The sequence below is a fragment of the Mustela erminea genome, chromosome 9 (assembly GCF_009829155.1).
Source record: "Mustela erminea isolate mMusErm1 chromosome 9, mMusErm1.Pri, whole genome shotgun sequence".
NCBI lineage: Eukaryota > Metazoa > Chordata > Mammalia > Carnivora > Mustelidae > Mustela > Mustela erminea.
Genome location: NC_045622.1, coordinates 45509255 through 45533890, shown reverse-complemented (window position 1 = coordinate 45533890; position 24636 = coordinate 45509255). Strand labels below are relative to the sequence as shown.

The following is a 24636-nucleotide window of genomic DNA, read 5'->3' as shown; positions in this document are numbered from 1 at the left end:
ATAATAATTGAGCTATGCTTGGGTGGAGGAATGTAAGTTCTCATAAAGTGTGAAGGGGCTAAAATAAGGAGTATCTGAACTTCCAGGGATGAAGCATGTAGTAAAGAAAGATGGAAATCTGAGTAAGTCTCTCTTACTCCATTACTACCTGAGTTTTGGATACGAAGACTTTCCCATTAGTATTTTATTTTATTTTTTTAAAGATTTTACTTATTTATTTGAGAGACAGCAAGAGAGGGAATACAAGCAAGAAGTGTGGGAGAGGGAGAAGCTTCCCACTGAGCAGGGAGCCCGATGTGGGGCTCAATCCCAGGACCCTGGGACCACGACTTGAGCCGAAGACAGACGCTTAACGACTGAGCCTCTCCGGCGCCCCCTCCCCATTAGTGTTTTAATCAAGCAGATTAACAATATGACTATACAGGGGCAGACACATAAAAAGGCCTACTGAAGACAGAGGCTACGGGACTTAAATCATTATGCTTAGTGTGTGATGAGTAAAAAATAAGACCAGAATATAAATTTTGGATCTTGGATTTCAGTAGTGTTTCCATTAATCCATCTGTGACACTTTGGGAAAGTTACTTTAAAACTTTAAACTTCACTTTTCTCATGTATAAAATAAGAGGGTTTTTATTAGATCCACAACTCAATGTGGGGAGAGGAAATGTCATTCACCCATGAATCTTTTCCAGACCTCACATTCCTCCCAAGAATTTAATATGTTCTGTCTTCCAAAGGAGTGTACCGTCCATTTGAAAACCACCATCATTCTGATCTACTGTTACCATAAGATATAGTTATTCCTCTGAGTTTGAGTTATAACAAAGGTTGAGAACTGCCAGTAGAGATGGTCTCACAAGAGCTTTCAACTCAAGTGTAGTTATTGAAAACCCTAACCTTTGGTTTTACTTAAACCTTCCTTCTACTTTGAAAGAAGAAAATCTAACAGGGGTCAAGGGATTTGCCACAGTAGGTAATGAAAAGGGCTTAAAATTCTTCCTTTTTCCCTGTAAGTTTTCATTCTCCTTTTTCAATATTGTTTCTAACATTTAATGTGTTCAGAAGAGTTTAGGGTTATCACCTAACTGGAAGATCCACACCCGTTACAAGGCCATTTAGAAAGAGAACTAATACTAGAGGAAAGTGCTCTCTTAACCTACCTTTCAGGTAATTCTTAGCCTATAAATCAAGAGGGAACATTAGAATTCCCTAAAGGGCCAAGCAAGATTTTAAGATAAAAGTTGGTAGCAAATTAACCCAGAGACAGAGCTTTCCTTCCCCTTCTGTCTCATCCATCTACCCTGGATATTCATACCTACAGATTGTCTGTATGTGACTTGATTAGGATTTAGCATTTGCAATGCTAACCCTGGAAAACATGTTCTCTCAAGAGACAAAACTATCAATGGGTTTTGGTCTTCTTAAAATACTATGCTGTTTAGACAGGTTGATGTCTCCAAGTCTCTCATCTTCCTTGGTTGTCTTTTTCTGACTATAATATCTTGACATATTTCATTCTGGATTATCCTGAGCAAATGAGCCAGATATGCTGGACAATTACACCTCAAACTGATTGTGTAAATATGTAACTACAGAGGATTTGAGTAGTGACAAACACTTGGCAAAGAAAACTCTAAAGATTTTCTACCCAATGAATCCCATCTCTAGAAAAAGAGGATTTTTTTTGAATATCAGCAGCTTGTGTCTGTTAGAGTGCTTTGGAGTTTACAAAGTATTTATGTAGAGGTTTAGTCATTTAATCCTCCAAACAAGTTTGTGTGTGGCAGGGTGAGAACTGATTCATCCAAACAAAATTTTGACCTAAATGTTTCATTCAAAACAGCATGCTCCTCTAAAAGCAGAGAACAAGCTGAAAGGTTCTATTGTAATAGTCATAGTAAAATGATTCTTGTAATCACAGGGTTTTTTCCTGGGTGGAGAATTGTCTTATGATAATACTGTACACATATTCATTCCTTTATCCAACCACTCATTTACTGAATATGTATTATGTGGAAGATACCATGCTAGTTATATAGGGAGATACAAAATTTAGAGGCATAAAAATTTAAACAATTATTCTTTCTTCAAGAAGCTCCCAAACTTTTAGGAGATACACTATAGCATGTTACATTTAAAACAGGGTTAAAGGGCTGCCTGGTGGCTCAGTCAGTTAAGTGTCCAATTCTTGATTTCAGCTCAGGTTATGATCTCAGGGTTGTGAGACTGAGCCCTGCATTGGCTCTGGGCTCAGCAGGGAGTCTGCTTCTCTTTCACTTTCTCCCTCTTCCCCTTCCCCTGCTCCTGCTCATCCTCATGCTCTCTTTCTTTCTAAAATAAATAAATAAATCTTAAAAAAAAAAAAACTTGGTTATATGAGCATTCATCTATTCACGTAGTTGGTCAACATTCACTGAGAAATTAGTATGTGCCAGCTACTATATTAGGAATAAGGATATACCATGACTCAGTCTCTGTCTAAAAGAAGTTCTGAGTCTAAGGAAGACAATGACCTCATAATCATGCAATTATAAGGCAATTAATTGAGATGATATAAATAAAACATGACATGGGCCAATCAAAAAGATCTACCTCACTCATTTAGGGGGCAGGAATAAAGGATGAGAAAGGGTTAAGAAAAATTGCACAGAGAAATTTAGGACACAGGTAAGAGTACTGAACTCTAAATAAGGAAGGGCTTAACAGAGGAAATACTTCAGTTTCCAGTAAAGCTTTTAGAAGGGAAAGGATGAGTAGACGGCCTTTGAGGTAAAGGTGTACCATGTATCATCTACAGTTGAATTAAGGAATTCTAGGACTTGGTCAGAAAGCCCCTTGGTTCTGGGTCTTAGAAACCTAGGACTGAGAAGAAAGAATTGTTCTATGCTACACAGACAGCTGACTCCTGCCTTCTTCTTATTTTTCTCTACTTCACAGGGAATGCATGAACAACAGGTTGTAGGGGAAATAAGTCTTAAGAAGGAGTAGACATCAAGACAGACCTTGGCAGATCCATTCCTGGTCCTATACAAAACACAAGAGGCTCAGGTCACCTGGGTGGCTCAATCGTTTAAGCATCTGCCTTCAGCTCAAGTCATGATCCCAGAATCAGGATGGAGTCAGTCCTGCATGGGCCTCCCTGCTCAGCAGGGAGTCTGCTTCTCCCTCTGCCCCTTACCTCTGCTTCTGCTCTCTCTCTCTCTCTCTCAAATAAATAAATCTTGTTAAAAAAAAAATCCACAGGAGGCTCTCCTGAGTTAAGTCTATGGAAAAGTACTTGAGATGCCTTTCTCATCTTTTTGAAACTCTCAGGTGTTTGACAGGTGAGGAAACAGACATGAAAACATGATATTCAAATGGTAAAACTAAGTGGTTTTTGCTCAGCTGAAATAAAATGACAAGTAATAATTTTTGTGCAAATGGGCTGTGAACTGTAAAGTACTTTATAAATGTGATGAATAATTATATTTCCAGTAATAATTATTATAAACATTAATACTTAAAAATTTGTTCTTCTTTTTAAAATGATTAGAAAACACATTTTCTGACTTCTAGTTCATTATATGCTCCAGCACATCGAGAGTTAAAGAAATTTCCAAAAAAATACAAAACTTTCAGTATGCATCCAAATCAACAATTTCATAGATATATAAATATAGATACAAAAACACATATACAGAAACAAATAACGTGTGTATATACATACATACATAAATGTTTATATAGACACATACGTATAAATAATTTATTTGAGCAAATAAAGTTTTCATCCAGTTATTTTCCTGACTTGGTATAAGAAAAAATGTGTAATTTTGGAGTAAGTTGTTAAAGAAAAGGAGAAAATCAAATTTTGCCAGGCACAGTAGTATAGGCACAAAATGTTACATTGGTAGTCTTGTCTTAAACATCAAGACATGACAAAAATGAGATTCCAAAGAAGGAGCTATAATTTCAAAGGAAATTACCAAGAACTACTTTCAGGTCTCTGAACCCTTATCTATAATGAAGTTATAGGAGGGTTATGTGTTTGGACGTTTATAAAGGTATTTATTTGCAGAGGGGTTGAGGGGGGTAAAATCTCATTTTTCTGTTAAATTACTGAATGAGGCTTCAGTGGGCATACACCTAGACCTTGATATAACTTCCTTGAATTTGGGAGGCCTATATCCTGGGATCTATCTCCCACCTGAAAAATTTAACGAATGAGAGAATGTGGCAAATTGGTCATTGCCTCAGGAGAAGTGCTTCATTTGGGCCAGCCTGCACTTTCATAGTTTGTCAAGCAAAAAAAAAAAAAAAAAAAAAGCCATCTTGGAGCCACTGTGATGCCTTCCACAACCCTTTATGTAGGTTCACTGCTGAAAAACCTAGGTTCTAAAGAAATACATCATCCACATTACAGAAGATTTAGTCAGAGATGCCCAGAAGGGAAAACTCCCCAAGATCCACAACAGTGCTCAGAAGAGACAGAGTCTGGAACCAGACTGCCTGGGTTAAAATCCCAGATCCACCATTTACTAGTTAGGTGACACTGGGCAAGTTGCTTAACCTCCCTTTGCCTCAGTTACGAAGATGAAAGGAATTACTACAAATAAAGCACTTAGAACTATCCCTCTACACAATCATCACTATGTAAGTGCTAGCTATTATCTCTGTATTCGTTATTATTATCTAATTATTATTATATTCCAAGTCAGTTTCAGAGAGCAAAAAACTATGATAATTCCAATCCAATAAGAACTTTCTGCTTTCTTATTTTACTTCCCTCTCATGCTCCAAAACTGGAAAGAAGAATAACCAACTAGCAAATGGAGAAGGAAAGCCCCCTGTCTTATCTGAAGATCCCATAATAGGGAAAATAAAAATCTTATATCTGGAGAAGGGTTCAGAGTTATGATTAATATTTGGAACTGGAAAATTTTCACTACTAAACTGAATCTGTATTGTGATATTAAGTGATTGTAGGACTTTCTTTTTTTTATTTTTAAGATTTTATTTATTTGTCAGAGACAGAGAGAGAGAGAGCGAGTGAGCACAGGCAGACAGAGAGGCAGGCAGAGGCAGAGGGAGAAGCAGGCTCCCTGCCGAGCAAGGAGCCCCATGTGGGACTCAATCCCAGGACCCTGGGATCATGACCTGAGTCAAAGGCAGCTGCTTAACCAACTGAGCCACCCAGGCGTCCCGATTGTAGGACTTTTAATTCCCTGCAAATAACTGGAAATTCATGGGAAGTCATGGGATCACCTGAGTTTTCATTTAGAGAACAGGGTAGGGATTTCTGACACTAATAATACTAAGGAGTATTGGGCAAAAAATGGGGTACCCAGTAAAGTGGCATCTATCATTACATCCCATAAGTCTTTTTTCTTCAATGTGTCAATTACAGATGCAAAACATATTCATGATTACTGTTAACCTTTTCATTCAGTTTTGGACGTAATTCCTCATAATCCTTCAATACCTGACTTCATCCCTTCCTGGGCTTCTCTTTCTACTTGCTTCTTTTTATTTGCTCGTTTCAAAGATGTTTAAAATAAGTTGGCCTAATTTGTTTCCGAGGAAGTCCTTACTAAGACTGAAGCCCTGCTGGGGAGTCATGCATTTGCCTCCTCTGGAAATGAAAATGCTGCTGACCCATTCTCTACAGAATGCTGAGAATGAGGGGTTTTTAGTGGGCAGCGATGGCGGCACTGAGTCACATTCATGCTTTCCAAACTCCCTTGTGACTCCAGACAAGCATTTGCCCAGGTTAGCAAAGGTGTGATCAGTGGTTAGGTAGGACATAAAAGAATTAAACACTCTAGGTTAAAATAATATTGTAACCATCTGGTTACCTGGATTAATTAACTCTGATGAGTGAGATGAGCTCTGAATTCTCAGGTTGGTGACATTTAAAGATATATTATACACAAGAGCTGCTGTTACTATTGTAACTTGACATTGCATGGTATCAATGGAGATACCGCCCCAGGACTTACATTCAGAAGGCATTTTCTTGATTGTATAATGAAATCATATTTATGGAGCACCTATTAGATGCCAGACATTTGACATATATTGTTAGTTCATTATTTTATCACATTAACCCTGCAAGGTTGTTGAGAAGGGTGTTTAACACTATGAGGAATCCACTAGAACTGGGTTAGAATGCCAGAGTTATTTACTTTCTGGGTCTGGAACTTTAGGTAAGTTTCTTAGTCTCTGTGAGTTGTGGTTTTCTCATCTATAAACTGGAGAGAGAAATACCAGTTTAAAGGATTATTATAAGGATTATATAAGATAATATATGTCCTATATTTAGCCCAGGGTCTAGTACATATTCTAACAGTATTAAGATAAACATATTTATATTATACTATGTAAATATTAATATTTATCTCATTAATCAGGGATTAATTAGCTCTTCCAAGCCTATTTTCTCACCTTTGCACATGAAGTAATATTATTTGTCTCAAAAATTCACTATGAAAAATAAATGAGAAAAAGCACAAGAAAGTACTTAGCAAACATGGGGAATTTTAAAGGTAAGTTTTAAATCTAAGTTGAAAAGAATATTTGAAATACTGCAGTTTTAAGATAACTGAATTTGGGAGACAGAATTGACTAAGTAGTCTGGGATCACATTACTTGAAGTCACTGGCCTGTAAATATTTCTAAAAAAATATATTATGGTATTTTAACATTTTGTGGCAGTATGTCCTAATACTTTGCAAAACTCTGGAATTCTTTGGAAACTGAATTATTGCTATGTGAAGTTAGATACAATAGAATAAGCCTCTAAATACAAGATTTTAAAATGTGGTCTTGCAAAATACTTTAAATATCATCAATATTTACATGTTGTCTCTGCATCCTACTGACATAACAAGACAAGACAAGAATGGACTATAGTTGTGCCTTTCTCCTTGCAAGAAACAAGCTTTGGATGTTATATACTACTGCAGTCAAAGAATATTCTTCATTGGCAGATCTTATCTATTTTAAACTACAAATTCTTATGGAAACAAAGTCTGTGATTTCTAAAATAAAATGCATTTTTCTTTCTGACACATTTTTAAGTTCATCTATAAAAATACATTCCTTGAATTATTAGCTAATAAAAAATATCTAAAATTTCAAGTCCACAAAGTAAGGTCCATATTTTGAGGAAAGAAAGACCATTCAGAAACAAGATCAAAGCAATTCATTTCTATTCTCACTGCTACCATAGAGACAAAGAAAAAAAAGTGAAGAGTTTTAGCCTACTTAATTCTTCCTGAAATTTATAATTAACTACATGGGAAAGGGGACAATTACCATATTTCCAAAGAATAAAGGATTAAAAAAGTTGAGCTTTTGATAAGACATAATTACAACCTATTAAATATGCAATTCATATCAATTTGTCCTTATAATCTTCTCGAGTTTCAAAAAATGCATATACGTCAGACAGCGTTTTCTGAAAAATACACATGGAATGCCATCATTTTAAAGGCATACAGTTCTCTCTGATAGGGATTTTTTCTCAGATAATTAAAATTCTGGCAAAACTTAACACAAAGTAAAGGGGGTTGATTGATATTATTTTTGTATGTGCCTTGTCTTCCTGACACCTATGAGTATATATTTTTGGATGAATGTTAATCAAGAATTTGCAGGCTTTTGTAGATCAGGTGACATAGCCAACATCAAGTAGTCAGCCAGGAAGAACTAGCAATTAGACCTGTCCTCGACTTAAATAGAACTTCAGATTGCTGAGTAAATTACATGTGTATTACTTAAGGACAGTTTTATTTTAAAGGACTAGCAGAAAAGCACTGTAGCTTGAAATCCTAGGAGATTTATAACAAAGGACAGAGAGGAAGGATTTGTTTTGCTAAAAATATATGGTTGTATTTCTGGTGTCTTTAGCAAATGATTCTGAAAAACTTTTTATCAGCAAGAATGAAACTCTTCTTCACATTTTCTAATTAAAATCATATTAGAAAATAAATAATTTATGTTATTGTGGAATAGCATAAATATAGCATGACCTTAATAAATCTCTGTGTAAAAATATAAAAGATAACATATATAACATAGAAGAGTAAGTTTTTTTTTAAGAGTAAGGTTTTTTAATTAACACTTTTTGAACAATGTTTTATGCAACAACCAAAATTCTTGCTAGTGTGGATAATAAATAAATATATATATTCATAATATATTATATATAATATTATATATCTAACATTAAATAAATAAATAAATTCATACCTTAAGATTTAATTTTTGGATATTCTTTTTTTTTAATGTGAGTAAGTGGTCTTCAAGGAGAATCTCTATTGCTGACTATATTGCTACCTGGAAAATTAGCATATTTGATTATTTTGACGCATTCTGTCTAGGTGTCTCAGGTTAATTTTCAGGAAATATTTGAAAATGCCTAAAATTTTTAACTCAGATCTTAGCCACGGAATACCATAACATCCATTTGGGACACTCACATAGTGCTGGTATTATCTGTGGTTAGTTGGACAAATTCCAAGTAATCATTATTATAGTTTTTTTGTTTCCTTTTTGAGGTTACTTGGGGTAAAACCAGTCAATGAAACTGATACACTTTGTTCTCCAAATTGCAAAGCAATGTAAAAAATAAATAAATAAAATAAAACCAAAACCAAATAGCAGAATTGCTATGAACTCACATTCATTTCCTATACAAGTTCGTATCCTGAAAGCTGAGTACAACATAATGCATCCTGATTTGGGAGAAAAAAAGAAAAAGAAAAATCTCTTTCAATTCTTTAATTCTTCAATTCGCTCATGACCTAACAATTTGGGACAATAAAGTCATTTTTTAGAACTTTCTATTGTATAGCTTTCAGACAAATTTTAATGTTTTTATAGTAAAAATATATAGTATTATAAAAATAAACTGTATATTAAAAAATTGCTATACCTTTGCAATATAATTATGGTAAATATATACATGCTATAAAGTCAAATACTTTTCCCCAAAACAAGATTAAGTATCTAACTATATATAAAGTCTTCGTGAAGTTAAATGGACATGAGTTGGCATTCTCTTCTCCATCTAAAAACCTGATCTGACTGCTTTAGCTTTTGTTTAATAAAACTAGGCTACTGACTTATATTTTTATACTTGGATTTTAGAAGTTTAAATGATGATCTTTAGAGTTGGTTTATCATAGATGTGATCCAGTTACCATTTTTCTTGGTGTGTGGTGGGGACTTTCATCTCTTTTAGCCCATTTCTCTTATATTAAAATGATATTTCAAGTGTCATTTTTGGCCCAGCAACCATTCATCAATTAAGTTCACCAAGTGACTGCCTGTCAGCTGAATAGTCTATGCAGCAGAATACAAAGGTATCTTTTACATGTATGCATGTATATATTGTATGTATGCACTGTAAGGTTTACCTTATATACACTGTGTATGTATACATAGAGATAGGTGTGTGTATAGACATATACATGTACGAGTGTGTGTAAGTTGCAGGAAGGAAGCACGTCGTTCTCTGACACTTATTCAACAATCTATCAAATGTCTGTTAAATGAAAAAATCAGTCAACACTTATGGTGTACCTTCCAGAGCCATAAGTGGTTGGTTATCAATACAAGTAAGTACTCCTCCCACCCCCATCTTCAGAGTTCACATTCTAGCAAAAGGCAGACACATGTAAAAATTAATGGTACAACTAGATAATGGCTATCACACAGATACAGACATTGAACTGAAGACATGGAGAGTGGCTGGCTACATCTCCAAGGAAAGTAATCAAGGAAGGCCCTTATGTAGGAAAGTGCATTTAAGCTGAGTTTTAGAGGTCAGAAAGAGTCATATCAGGTAAGCATCAGCCTAGAGTTGGAGGCATTCTAGGCATAAAGTAAAGCATGTAGAAATGGGAGAAAGAAACTCAGGTTATTTGGGGAAACAAATAATGTGAGACAAATAATATGAAACAAAGTGACTATTGCTCACATTAGGAAATGAAAGATGGTGGAACCTGAGCTATAAAAGTAAGGCAGGTGAGATTAAGAGTCACTTATGGTTTGTCTCCCTCCCAATCCCATCTTGTTTCACTTATTCTTCTCCTACCCACTTAAGCCCCCATGTTGCATCACCACTTCCTCATATCAGGGAGATCATATGATAGTTGTCTTTCTCTGCTTGACTTATTTCGCTAAGCATGAGGGTTGCTGGGGGGAGGGGGTTTGGGAGAAGGGGGTGGGATTATGGACATTGGGGAGGGTATGTGCTTTGGTGAGTGCTGTGAAGTGTGTAAACCTGGTGATTCACAGACCTGTACCCCTGGGGATAAAAATATATGTTTAAAAAAATAAAAAATTAATTAAAAAAAAAAAAAAAAGTAAGGCAGGGGTCCAAACACAGAGGGCCATGCAAACTTCATCCTGCAGGCCAATGTTTCTGAACCCTTAATGTGCAAACTGAACTAGAAAGCTTACTAAAATGCAGGTTCTGACTCAGTAGTTCGCCCACTGGGTTTGAAATTCTGCATTCCAACAAGCTCTGAAGGGATGCCACTGCAACTGATCAATAGATCACACTTTGAATAATGGGACAGCAGGAGACAGGAAACCCCTAAAAGGTTTTAACAAGAGTTACAGCATACATATGAAGTATACACACATACACACACACATTTATGTATATACACACAGTATATACACACATATATAAATATACATATCTGCATGTATATTTTTTAAGGAAGGTCTCAGCAGTATGGAAAATGTATAAAGGGTAGGAGAATGGACAAGGTAAGAAGAATGAGTAAGAATTAGGACACACTGGGATTTAGGGACAAATAAGAATCCAGATCAACTCCCACTCTTCATAACAACTGAGATAATGACATAATACCCACTGAGCAGAGAACAGAGTAGGAGAATGATTTCTGCTCAGAGGGCTCCAGAGAATGGATGTTTTCCTGGAACTTTTGACTTAAGTTTACTTAACAGGTAAATAAAATTCTAAATTTCAAAGAATTTTTTCATTTACTGTCAAACCAATTTTTCACAAAACTTGTTGTCCCCTGAAAGGTTAGTTCAAGAATTGAATTACTTATACATACAAAGAAATGGATATGTGTGGGTAGATGTTTAGAATAGAGGAATTTGGAGAGAGGGCTCTTTTCAAAGGATTTTAAATCTGGTATTAATTTTGAATGCACACTGGAAGAAAAGGTTAACACATTTGGTCTCTTTCTCTCACCAGTAAATACCTATGAACCTGGGAAATAGTCACTAAAACCAGAAGAAATTCCCATCACCATGACTACACCACAAAATTTGCTACTAGAGTAGTAACTGATTAATTGAATTGAGATTTTACTATGAACCTTATCCTTAAATGTCAGATTCCTCAAAAAAGAGATAACGGAAAAGGAAGATGAGAAGGAGTAAAAACATACACAAGCTATTTAGCAACCATGTTACCTACGATTGCTATATTAAGCCCTATGTGTATATTTGTACTAGCTGCTCCCTTTGTCTGGAATGCTCTTCCCCAAGATCTTCATAAAGCTGGTCCTTTCAAAGTGCCCAGAACTTTTTTCAGAGAGGACATCCCTGTCTATCTAGAGTAGCCCTTGTCCCTTTGTACATTCATCCATTTTTCTACATTACATTTTTCTGCCTTTTAAATTATAGCTGTTATCATTATCTATAATTATGCTGATTGTGTGCCCATTAATGGCCAATCTCCTTGCTCTATAATGTAAGTTCTATGAGACCAGGGACCTTGTTCATTTTAGTCACTGTTGTATCTGCCCTGCTTACAATACTACCTGACATACAGTATGTACTTGGTAAATATTTGTAGAGGTAATGAATATTGCATTTAATCCTCATAACGACCCTTTGAAGTGCTTATTGTTACTTCATTTCATAAATATGGAAACTGATACTTAGGCAAATTAGATAATTTATTCCTGACAACAGAACTAATAAGTGGTAAAGCAAGGATCTGTCTGACTCCAAAGGCTGTGCTTCCACTATGCTATGCTGTCACTCTAAGCCAAATTCAGTGGTGGATGCCAACAGCTGTCCACCTGCCCAATACTCACTTCTCTGAGACACCTCGGACATGTCTGGTCAATTTGCCAAAGTCACTAAATGAGTTCTAATACATATATGAACACAGCTCCCATTTTCTCCACCATACAGTAGTAATGTTATTAGTAATAAAAGATTCCAGTTGACTCTAAGATCTCCTCCTTTCAAAACTAATAGTCATCCTTTCCACGTACAAAAATTTTGCATTTTTCAAATACATAAACTCATTTGATTGTGTACAATAATCCCGTAAAGGAAATATAGATAAACCAGTAGTATTACCAACATAAACTAGAGAAAAAAAGCCTCAGTAAAGGTAAACTGAATTGACTAAGATTACTAATATAATAAATGGCAAACACAAGTCTATGACTTTACTTTCTCAACCTTGGTCCAATGCACACTCCCAAATTGCCTTTGGTGAAACATATATTCATGAAATGAGATGGGTTTCTCAAGCAACTGCAATTATGGTAATCTCCTTTAAGAAAATCTTATCTACAAATATACAGATGAAACAAGGGGCACAAAATAAAGAGAAGGGATGAATTCTTTTTTTTAATTTAAAAAGAGTTGTGTGATTTGTTTCTAATTTGAGCACAATAAATGTGTTTCAATATTATTTGATTTGCAAAATTTGATTTGTACTTGTTTCCTTTGCAAACCCACATTTGTCTGATAAAATAAGATTTATCTAAAGGTCTTCCAAAGGACAATCCTCTGAGACTCCTCGTTCTTCACAGCACATGTGGCTTTCCTCAGTGTCAAAAAAGGACTAATGTTGTGAATAATACCCTGGTAATCAGGTTTGGCAGAGAAGGCCATTTACGTGTATTAACAAATGTATTAACAAAATGTCTGGTGCGATTCATAAAATAAAAATTTTATTTCATTCTGTAAGTTTACTTTCACAGGCTATGGCTACATGTCCAAAACACTACAAACTGTAACTAATTCTGAGTAATTTTAAATTAACCATTATGTGAATGCATTATTTTTATTTAATTAGGTGTTTAGGTAGAGAAGGAATAAAATCCAAAATATAATATCAAGAGTATGTTTTAATTAAATAATAACCTGAAGTGATTCAACTACGGGATAATGATACTGGACAGAAGTATGGATATTAGAGTCACGAAGATCTGGATTCGAATCCCTACTATGAAGCTGCTCAGCTGTGTGATTTTGCCAAATCTTTAAGATATGGAGGATTTTACTTTGCTGGGCTGTCTGAAACTGAATGAGTTAATTAAATTCATCAAGTTTCTTCAGGGTGCTAGAAAATGTCCCAGACATTATATACACAAAAATGAGAAAAATAGATGTTTCTTTTCTCATGGAGCTCTGTCTCATCAAAAGGGAGACACTGAAAAAATAATCATACAAATCAGTATAGAATTATGAATTGTGACAGAAATATGGAATAATATGAGATAATGCCATGAGTATACAATCTAACTGGGGATTTTACAAAAGGGTGTGGCATGTATAGTCAGATCTGGAAGACAGGTAAGATTTAGATAGATGGACAGAGCCATCTAGACAGAAGAGTAGTGAGTGCTAGTCTCCCAAACAGGAGTATGGCTGATACTTCCAAGGAATAGAGGGAGGCCAGCAAGACCAATGTGTCCATTAGTTTAAGGAAGGTCATAGAAGGTAGCATAGACATAAGTATGATCTGGTCCATGCATTTTTAAGATTCTTAGACTATAAAACTCAAGGCAGAATGATGGAAGATAAGACAGGAAAGGAATTCAGGTGCTAGGTCAAAAGAGAATTATATACTAAGGAAAGAACTTAGACAACTACTCATCTTGAGTTCAGTAGGATGCTACAGCAGGGCTATCCCATTGGCCATAGGTATTAGATCAATCATTCTGGCAGCTACATAGAATACTTAAGAAAGGAAAGTTAAGCTATTATTTTAGTGGAATAAATATGTCAAAGTGTTTCCCATTATTAAAATGGTTAATCCCAGGTTACTAATAGAGCCATGGAATCTCTTCACACTGACTGGTTTTCTTACTTTCCTACATAAAAAGGCCAGATTGTATTAAATTTTCCCCACTTTCAGCTGTATTTCTTCCTCTCTCTGCCACTGAGTAGATTTTTCCCTGGTCCATTAAGTCCCCTCCCTGTTCCAGTATGTGGAGTCTCTATACAGTGGCCTGTCACCTTGCAGACACTTGGTTGGAATGACAGGTATCAAAATCAGAGTCACTGGCAGGATAAATATGAAAAGAGCACCAAGGAACTATAGGAAGATAGGGAGACTGTAGACACCAATAAAAAAGCAGCACACCCACCCCTACAGGCAATATGTTAAGCATGTTATATTTATCACCTCACTGAACCCTCAAAACAAGACTGTGAGAAATTTCCAATTCATGGAAGAGAAAAATACAGTCCGGAGAAGGTCACTCTGCTAGTGAAATGTAAAGTCACTATTTTTACTAAATAGGTGTAAGGATGGGCAAAGGGCAATGTGGAGAAAATAGAATGAGAAAGCTCAATTACCAGAGAAACAAACTGTGTGGAAGTCAAAGCAAATGAGGGTTTAGGATCATTGTTAATGATAAAGGGAAAATGCTATTTAAGAAAACATCTCAACTTCTTGATACTTCTAACGGGGTCCCTACCTATTTGCACACTTTGGATCTTGCTACTCACTTTGAATCCCCTAGATCCCAGCTACACTGACTTTTCTTTCCTTAAAAGTACCATTCTCTCTTTTCTCCCTCTTCTTTTTTGTCTCTCTCTTCCCTCACTTCATTATCTGTGTATCTATCATCTATCTATCTATTACATCTAGGACTTTGCTTAAAACACTTTTCCCATCCCCATTGTGCTCTCCATTGTACCTCTCAGCTTAATTGTCACTTCCCCAGAAAACTCTTTCCTGATACTAAGCCCTTGCCTATCCTGTATCTATGCCCACCAGATTCTTCAGATACCCCCCTGCTCATGGCCATAATATTCTACGTTCATTCCTTTGTTACATGTTACTGTTATTTCTATAATCAGCTGTTTTCTCCATTAGACGAAAAGACTATTCACTGTATCCCTGGACCTATCAATATGTCAGGTATACACTAGGCACTCAATAAATAAATAGTTGCTAAATAAATAGAATGAATGAATGGGTGTGCTGCTTCCGCCATGAGATTGGACAGAACTACACACCTGCATAAATTAACAGCTTTGTCTATGAAGACAGGGCCACTCAGGCAAACCATTCATTGCCTTGGTGACTTGTTTCATTTTCTCTACATAAAGGTCTGATGGAAAATAAAAATTATTTAACCCCCCCAAAAAATTATAGTTATAAATATTGCTATGATAAATTTATTTCTAAGAATATAATATTTATTTTATATATTCATGTCATAAGTAATATGATGCTCAGTAGCCTTGAATAGAATATCTTCCAAATGCCCAGCAACACTTATTTTCTTTTAGAAATTCTGAGCAACTTTAGTGTAAAAAACAGTGGGTTGGTGGAGCCAAAAATTGATATCTTACTTACAGAAGAGACATAGTATTAACAACATCAATAAAGCATCTTTTATACTGCCTACTCCACTTTTCATTCTGCTATTTGGATTTTATTACACACCGTAACCTGCTAATATCGTTAAACATATTAAAAATTAATAGTACCATCATTCCTCTATTACAAATTACAGCAGCGACCTTATGTATTGTAGTCATCTTTGCAGATTTTTTTAAGCTTTTTTTAATGTCTATAAGTGTGGTTAACGGACATGGGAAATGATATCATTGTATATTTTACCCACTATTACTTTTTAAGATACTTAGTGTACATAATTAATTATATTTGCAAAGATAATGTACTTTAGAATAATACTGGTTAGAGAGAGAAAAGGAAGAACCTCAAAGGGGCAATAAAATACACTCATTTGACAGGCAAGGACATTGATACCCAGATGCCTCTTGGTATACAAAGTTACAAAGTGCAGATTTACTTTGATTTTACAAAACTGCACCTTTCTTCTGTTCTTTAATCAATACAATATACTACTACATATACTACTACTACTACTACTTAAGAATCCCTACACAAGAAAAGAAAAATTCGACTTACTGCTTGCATTTTATCAAATTTACCCCTAAATATTCTGCTTTGCCGTCTAGAACTGTTGTCCTATTGACCAATCACCCAACAGAATGTCTCTGCCTAACGTAGTCTAACATTATCTGCCTTATACTTTAGTTATCAAAATTATTGGGACTATTGTTTTACAATTATTCAAAACATATTTAAGAAATGCCCACTCCGGGGCCCCTGAGTAACTCAGTCACGTTAAGTGTCTGCCTTCAGCTCATCTCAGGGCACTGGGATCAAGTTTCACATCAGGCTCCCTGCACAGCAGGGAGTTTGTTTCTCCCTCTCCCTCTGCCTCTCCTCCTACCCGTGCTCTCCCTCTCGTGCTCACCCTCACTCTCTCTCTCAAATAAATAAATAAAATCTTAAAAGAAAAGGAAATGCCCACTCTATAAAATGTGTTATATTAACTAGTAAATAGCATTTAATCAGTATTATTAAGATGACCTCATTTTCCTCAGTGACCACAACCAAACACAGGGATAGATTAAAGATATAAATTGTGTGCTACTCAATAAAGTGTTCTATATTGAATTCTTTCCATATACCAGGAATTGTGGTAGGTACTTTCTATTACCACAGCATCACTCACACACAGATAATACACCCTTTTCACAGATGAGGAAATCAAGGCTCAGGGAGATCAGGTTAAACAACTTGGTAAACCTTAAGCTAGTAATTGTCAGAACTACAGTTTAAGTCCAACTCTTGCTCTAGAGTTCTACTTTTCACGCTAAGTCATGTTACTTCTTTTTCTCAGTAGTGACATCTGTGACAAAAGAGTGGAAAGTGAAACTGGACAGGAACAGTCAAATAAAAGAGATGACTCAATCTGCTTTTAAAGTGAGTTTTCTGAACATCTGAAAAGACCTTGGGATCCCTGTGGCAGAAAATCTGTTTTTGGTTGCTCTGATTATTTCCTGGCCTAAAAGATTTTACCCCAAACCTGAGGGCAAATCAGTCCGACCAGGCTAGAGTAATTAAGACAGTAAGCAACCTGAGTTTTATGGGTGAGATCTAGGATAGGATTATTTTATCAAAAGGGTTAGATTATTACAAAATGTGTCACAGTCACTTCTTTTTTATATGTAGAAAAGCTAAAAATAAAAACACTTCTCTGGTATGTCTAATAGATCCTTTTATAAGCCATTATACAGTGCTTTGTCTTGATTTGTCATCATCTCTCCTCTCATTAATCTTCTAACACCCATTCTTAGGAATGTGGAGCAGAGACATGAAGAGAAATTTACTTCCACAGTGTAATAGAAGGACATGGGTCCAAGTGGGACAGTAAGTGCCTTTCATGCCAACACAGGAAGAAAAGAGAACCAGGGGAAGTATTTAGGTTTCCCTGCCAGTGAAAACTTTGACAAGGGTGATACTGAGAAGCACTGTAGGTGAGGTGGAGCCCAGGACAGATCAGGATAGTTAGGAGTTCCAGTTCACACAGAGGTGCCATAAAGGCAGACTTGAAGAAAGCATCTCGGCCAGAGCAGCTAGAAGGTAGACTCATTGCTAGAGAAGAATGAGATGGAAGTTGAGCCAAATTAGAATTAAAATTTCCAAGTTGTTGCTAAGTGTCCTATCAAAGAGTCCCAGGAAAGTGTGGCAAGGACATCCCCAGTGCACGGCCACTTGGGGAAAAATAAGAAAGTACCAATGGTAGTAGGATTTGGGTGGACAGGATTTGGGATCTGAAGCTGGCCAGGAAGGCTCTCACTCATATGGAGCTTTTAAATCAGTCATGCATTATTTACTACCATCATAATATGAATTTGTTGTAAATATGTTTGTCCTATAAAGATGATATGTGTACCACCCTAGAAATATTCATGAATATAATTCAGAAAATTCATGAATTCTCACACAGGTGTTTGTCCTGTTGAGTTGTATAATTTACATGATAAATCAAAATATTAGAATAATGACATATATGTCTGATATAGCATTTAAAGTGGAATAGTAATTTTTCATTTTACATGTGGTCATTAATACTTTGTTAAAAGAATATAAAGCACATACATATTTTCTTAACTAGATCATGTTTTCCAAATTGAGGAAACTAAGATTTCAGTGTCCGATTTAATTGTTTAACAAATTGTTCAATGCAACAGATTATAGTTTGGGTTTGTAATTAATAACTTTTCATAACTTATTTTTAAAGTACCAATTATGTTTCACAGTACCTGCAGTTATTATGATTTGGGGATAAATGAAACACATGTAAGTCAGACCTGACAGTAACCACTCAAGAAAACTAACACTGAGTGTAATACGTCAGTGAAAGTACGACACGTTCAAGAGACTATTTCCTTTTCTAGAAAACCTATGGAGATAAAATTTCTCACTTAGCGTTTTTTTTTTTTTTTAAATCTATTTTAGTTTGTTCTTGATGACTTACCTGGAAAAAACTGAATTGGATGGTTGGCAACTTTTAAAAGTAAAATAAGGTATTCATGTAATTTTGAGGCTGGTCAACTAACCCCAACAGAAATTTTTAGGCTTCAGCTCTATTGACATCAATGAAGCTGCCATGTGATACTAGGTCATGTGGGAAGAGATCCATTAAGATCTTTTGAAATATAATCTGGAAAAGAACTTGGCTTGTGGCTTCAAAATTAAATAATCTTTTCTTTAGTGGTGAAAGGAGATCACAGTGGGAAATCTGCACTTAATGAGTCTTATGCACTAAGCTATTGATTTTGTCATGTTTAATGGGTGTCTAATCAATGTGAGATACTAAAAGATATAGCTCAACCTAACTCATGGTGTGCCTACATGCAAAGTGAAAAAGGAAGCTGATGAATAAGTATATTTTAATTAGTTCTTTAAAAAATAATAGTAATTTTAAATAACCAGTGTTTATGAAATTTAAATATCTTATTTTGAACTGATGACAGAATAAAATAAAATGCATTTGAAATTTCTAGATCTTTTCTATAAACCCACAGAAGGAATGCCTATTGATTTTATTCCAATCCCACTTTTATTTCTATCTCTGATAATGCAAATATTTCATTTGCTTCTAATCAAAATAGAATTGGTTCAACATTAACTATTGTGTTTGTTTGTCTGTTTATTTTAAATTAGGACCTAAGGATATTTTTTTCCTTTAAAAAAATCACTAAAATACAGAATGTCAGAATTCTCCAATCAGAAACAATACGTCAAGGCACAGTAAAGCTGATTGGCTTCTTCAAGCATAGGAGACATGGTTTTTAAATGAAAAGATAATTATCACACTCAGAAAGACTACCCTTATATGTTATGTTAAAATGATGTGTAAGCTATACTACTACTATAGATATTTTAATACTGAGCTATAAATAGAGGCAAAAGCAAATCCTTCCCGTAAAAAACACAGGCAAATTCCCCTTTCATTTGCACAAACACACAATATCACTAAAGAAGTTGAAATCAAATAAGGATAGGACCCTCAGACCATCATGGGGAACAAAATGCCCAGCAAAGTACATTATACTAATCATTTTATCTCATGAACTGACAGCACCTACCAGAGCTGTTTAATTACAGGACCAGAATAATAATAGAAAAATGCTGCACACAACAGCCCTGTTTCCTATCCTACCTTTGTGGTGACAATGCACAGGCAATCCATCCTGGATCCCTACACAGGACTCTCAGTACATGGAAATCACACCAGCAAATCAGCAAAGGTGAGAAAAGCCTTTTGATAAATAGCACACAGAGAGAAGCAGAGCCTGGATTCTGCACAGACGGCTTTTCCAAGGGGGCCCCTCATGGGAAACTGGAGCCCTCCTCCATACAGCTCAAAGCAAGCAGGATTCTCCTAGGCACCGGAAAATCCCCTAGAAATCAGCTCCGGCAAAACTTCCCGGTGGCTTGCTGGGCTCCGCGGCTGCATGGTCCTTTAGTGGATTCGCAGATCGGAACGAGGCTCCTGAGAGTGCCCCGCAGAGTTCTATGGTGGAGAGAAGTGTTACACCAGGCACCAGAGAATCACATTTCAGCTCTCGTTCTTGTTTCTGAATTCTGATCTGCTGCTTCAGTATACCCATAAGAGCTGCTTTGCCAAAGTCCCCCCTTTGCTGCCTTCGTCTTTCCTACTAACAACTCTGAGTAAGCACAACACAAAAAAACTACCCGGCCCATCTATCAAAGGGCTGTCGTTTTGCTGCCAGAACAGCGGCTTTGGATAATAAAAAGCTATTTATTATGAACATGATTCCCCGGGAGTCTAAATGACTCGAAAGATATGACTGAAAAGCTACGGTGCACGCAGTGCTGAATACATCACATCCCAACTCACTTGCAATTACAAGGGCAGCTTCTTACAAATGACTAACAGCTGGAAAAGGAAAATCGGGCCAGGGACATTAAAAACTGCAGATCTGGAGGTTTAACTTAGAAAGATTAAATTTCTTCTTTTCTTTCCGTACTTATTTGTGTGGCCACTGACGTCTGTGAATACACAACCTAAATATTTTAAGAAATAAGTATATTATAAAATTGGGGTGACAGGAGGTTCCAGCGTGTTTACAAAAGTTCCACATTCTGAGAGACAAGAAAAGAGTTCTTTTCCCGAACTTTTCCCTCCTCACTGGCTGCCTGCGGGCACTCATGTGGGCTGAGCTTTGTGTTCCCTTCTGCAGCATTTCAACAGCCAAGTGATTAACCTTCCCCCTCCCCTCAAATCCCTCCCTATCTTCCAGCAAAACTGCTACACAGACTGCCTTTGAGATGTTTGAAAAGCATCACTCTGGATAATAATATACTTTTCCTTCATCCTATTAGACACATAGACAAAGACAGATGGGAACAGACAGAAAGAAACAGGGGTGCAGAGAGAAGGGGTGGGGGAATTAGAGAGAATGAATGACAGAACGGAAAGCACTACCTGATCAATAAAAATGGAAAATCAGTGCCTCCTTTTGCCTCCTAAGAAGAAAACGCATGGTCAATTAGATCACTGAGAACATTAAGAATAGGGACCCATGCATACTGTGATTACCTCTTTAAGATACCAGTAGAACCATTCCCCACCTACCACACACACACACACACCCTCATTTTTCATTAAAAAAATATAGTTTCTACAATAAACAATTTTAAAATGGGATGAACATGTAAAATTAATCCACCTTTCATGAATTATTCAGGTTCTAACCTTGATATCTTCCCGATTGCTAAATAGATGAGTGTCTTAGAAACTGACATGTCATTATTCTACCAAAATGAATGCACTTTCCTACGGATTTTTTTAAAATAACAAAAAGTTCATACCAAATCAGTTATGTGTTCAGAGGAGAAAAGAAAAAAAGGGGGTTCAAAAACTTGTTTTTTATAGTTATAGAACTGTATCCTACTGGTGTAATAAAGTTCAGATTATTTCCAAGTTAAACAACACAAATAAAACCCAGGTTCTGGTCCATTCAATTAGGTGACTATCGTATGGTTCAGCAATATCAAAAGGTTAAAAAATCATCACTTTGACTATTTACTTCCCCATTTATTACATCAAAATAATAATTTAACTCATTACTTCCTAAACTTGTTTCCAAGTATATATAACATCATGTCTTTGAACTTTCCCAGGTTTCAGTGTTTCTGTGACACAAACAAGCTATCCAATATGCAACTGATTGACTGACTGCTATATTCATCCTCAAAATCATTAGGCTTTATGTTCCTACAGCACTTTAAAGTTGATAAAGCATTTGTGACATTCTTACCACCTTGGAAAATTTAAATGACTTCCTCAGGACAATTACGTAGTAACTTATTGCAAGTCCCAAGTTTTGTTGGTTGTGATCGTAACAGAAACACTCAGGAACTAGAGAAAGGAAATAAATCATGTAGCAGAGTAAGATGGATATTTTACAAGGTACCCTTGTAAGAAAGGTATCTTTGGAACCATATCCATTTCCATAGAGTAGAGAAAGCTAAGATATGGACAAACTGACATAGGAAGCTTGACTAACCTTCAGCCTGACTAATCACAGATAAAACACTCCACAAACTGTAAAGGCCTACAGAATGAAGGCAACTAACTCATCTAGCATAGCTTCTGGCATACCACGTACATTTCCGAAGTCATTCATCTAACATGTGTTTTGTTTTGTTTTGTTTTAATATTAGTTAACTTAGTATCTTTTAAAAAATGATTTATTTATTTATTTGACAGAGATAGAGATATCACAAATAGGGAGAGAGGCAGGCGGGGCAGGGGGTGGGGAGGGTAGGCTCCCGCTAAGCAGAGAGCCTGAGGCGTGGCTCCATCCCAGAACCCTGAGATCATGACCTGAGCCAAAGGCAGAGGCTTAACCCACTGAGCCACCCAGGCACCCCTAACATGTGTTTATTGAGGGCTTGCTATATGATTTTTGGATTAATGATTGTATCTTTTACTAGAACACAGGCTTTTTATTGGCAATTTTGACTCTATATTCCCTTTACCTACTGCAGTATCTCATTAACTCAACAAATGGGCTTCACAATGTATGTACTTATGTGGGGACACGAGGGTGAGTAAAAGCTAGCCAAATTCCTGCCTACAAATGAATCAACTAGTACAATACAGCAAGTACTTGGGGTATTTGAGAATCACAACACAGAGGCATTTAATCCAGAATAGAGGAGCCAGGGAAAGCTATACAGAGAAGAACCTTGTACTGAGTTGAGAAGGACCCACAGGATTAGCTAGGAGTTGTGAGGAAGAAGAATGTAATGCACACTTTAGTATTTGAAAAAGAAGTAAATCAATACTATTTTTCATCTTTATGCAAGCAGCTTACACGTACACATCCAGTGGGTTTCCATTAAATAAAAGCACTTTAGAGCAGGCATTTTACAAACAACATGCAGCCTCTGCTGGGGAAAAAATAGAGCATCATTCATGTAATGTTCAGTGAGTACAAATGTGCTCTAAAAGCATGTGGAATATACATGTTCTATAATCATTAGGTTGTGTTTACCACATGTGATTAATTGGACAACATTTGAATGTTTAGATAAAAGAAAATAACTAACATTTTGAAGTATAGTTCTATAGTTCTACTTTGTGTATACCTTGCTCTCCATTGATTTTCCTCAGATGTAAAGATGATAGAAGATAATCCACTTCTTTGTCTCAAGGGAAACATTCTTTTATTTTTAAAATTAACAAGGCATCATCTTGAAGCTTTTCTTTCTTTTTTTTTTCTTTTCTTTTCTTTTTTTTTTTTTACAGACATAGAGCTCAATTGGGTCTGTGATTTCACAAGAAGTATTTGCCAAGATATAAAGCCACAGCCTGAAAATTGCTTTATGTGATTTGATATTCCTTAAGGTTAATGATACAAATCCAGGAACATATTGATTCTAAGTAAAATCTACCATTGGAGGTTTGATATCAGAAAATTACTTTTATAAATTACCTGTACTAAGCCTGTATCCTAACTATTTATATGCATTACTTTATTTTGTTTTTCCCCCCATGGGGGGAAAAGAGTCTGAGTGAAAAATATCCTTTGCTTATTCTCCTAGAATCTAAACCCCTCGAGTACAGATATAATGCAATTCTCTGCCACCTAGTATGATATCCGTACTTAAGAGGTACAAAATAAATATTGGGGGAGGAAAGAATGATCACAGATTCAGTTATGTTGTTTATTTTTTTTTTGATAAGAGATATTTTTAACCTATGATATGCACTCTTCATCTACTTGAGAACCATATGTACAGATAGCTATCATTGATAGTGAGATATATAGATATATGAATATATATATGAGAGACTATATATTACATGTATTGAATATTTAAGAAATAGATTGGTTTTATATATCTAAACATATATCTGAAGATATTTGCAAATACAAATATTATATTTATTATATTTATATTTGTCATGTGGCTATTATCAGAAGTAATGTGGCAGATACTTTATACATACTATCTCTGATGGTCACTATACCCTTCAAAAAGGAAATACAACCCCTGTTTCGTGCATAAAGAAACTGAAGCTCTCTGAGATTATGTAATTCACCGTAGGTGACACAGCCCCTAAGTTACTCCAAACCAGAATACATCGTGCTTTCCATACCCCAAAACCTGAGGCAGTTTCTACCTCGCTGGGTGGGTCCAACCTCACAGTGAGACACAAACAGATGGGAAAGGCCTTCTCCAGCAGAAGGTAGCTTCGACTCTGTGCAGACTAATTACAAACAACTTGCATTCTCCCTAAAAAGACAGGCACATCTCTGGGCTCCTATACTGAGGTCGTTACAGCTTATAAGGGCCTTGGGAGTAGCCCACAAGGAATAGCCTCCAGTTAGAAAGATTAGCTCCAAGGGAAATAACTGAAGAAATCCACCCACATGGACTTCCATCCCGTCTGTCTGTTCTCCATATACCCAGGACAGCAGGCGCACAAATGACATCTGCATAGCTTGTTAGCTTAGTAAAATAAATAGACTTCAGGCAGA

The 24636-nt window shown here is 36.0% G+C and overlaps 1 protein-coding gene across 3 annotated transcripts in view; it reads right to left on the bottom strand.

Annotated features, from left to right (window-relative positions):
• Positions 1-24636, bottom strand: part of DLG2 (discs large MAGUK scaffold protein 2) — a 2075147-nt gene that overhangs the window by 1524440 nt on the left and 526071 nt on the right. The window contains exon 1 of one of the 3 annotated variants that reach the window (XM_032356656.1): positions 19779-20200. The exons of the other annotated variants lie outside the window; for them this stretch is intronic. Coding sequence (XP_032212547.1) covers positions 19779-19808 — 30 coding nt within the window. The 5' untranslated portion in view covers positions 19809-20200. Of the gene's footprint in view, positions 1-19778; positions 20201-24636 lie in introns of those variants that run through there. 3 annotated transcript variants of the gene reach the window in all.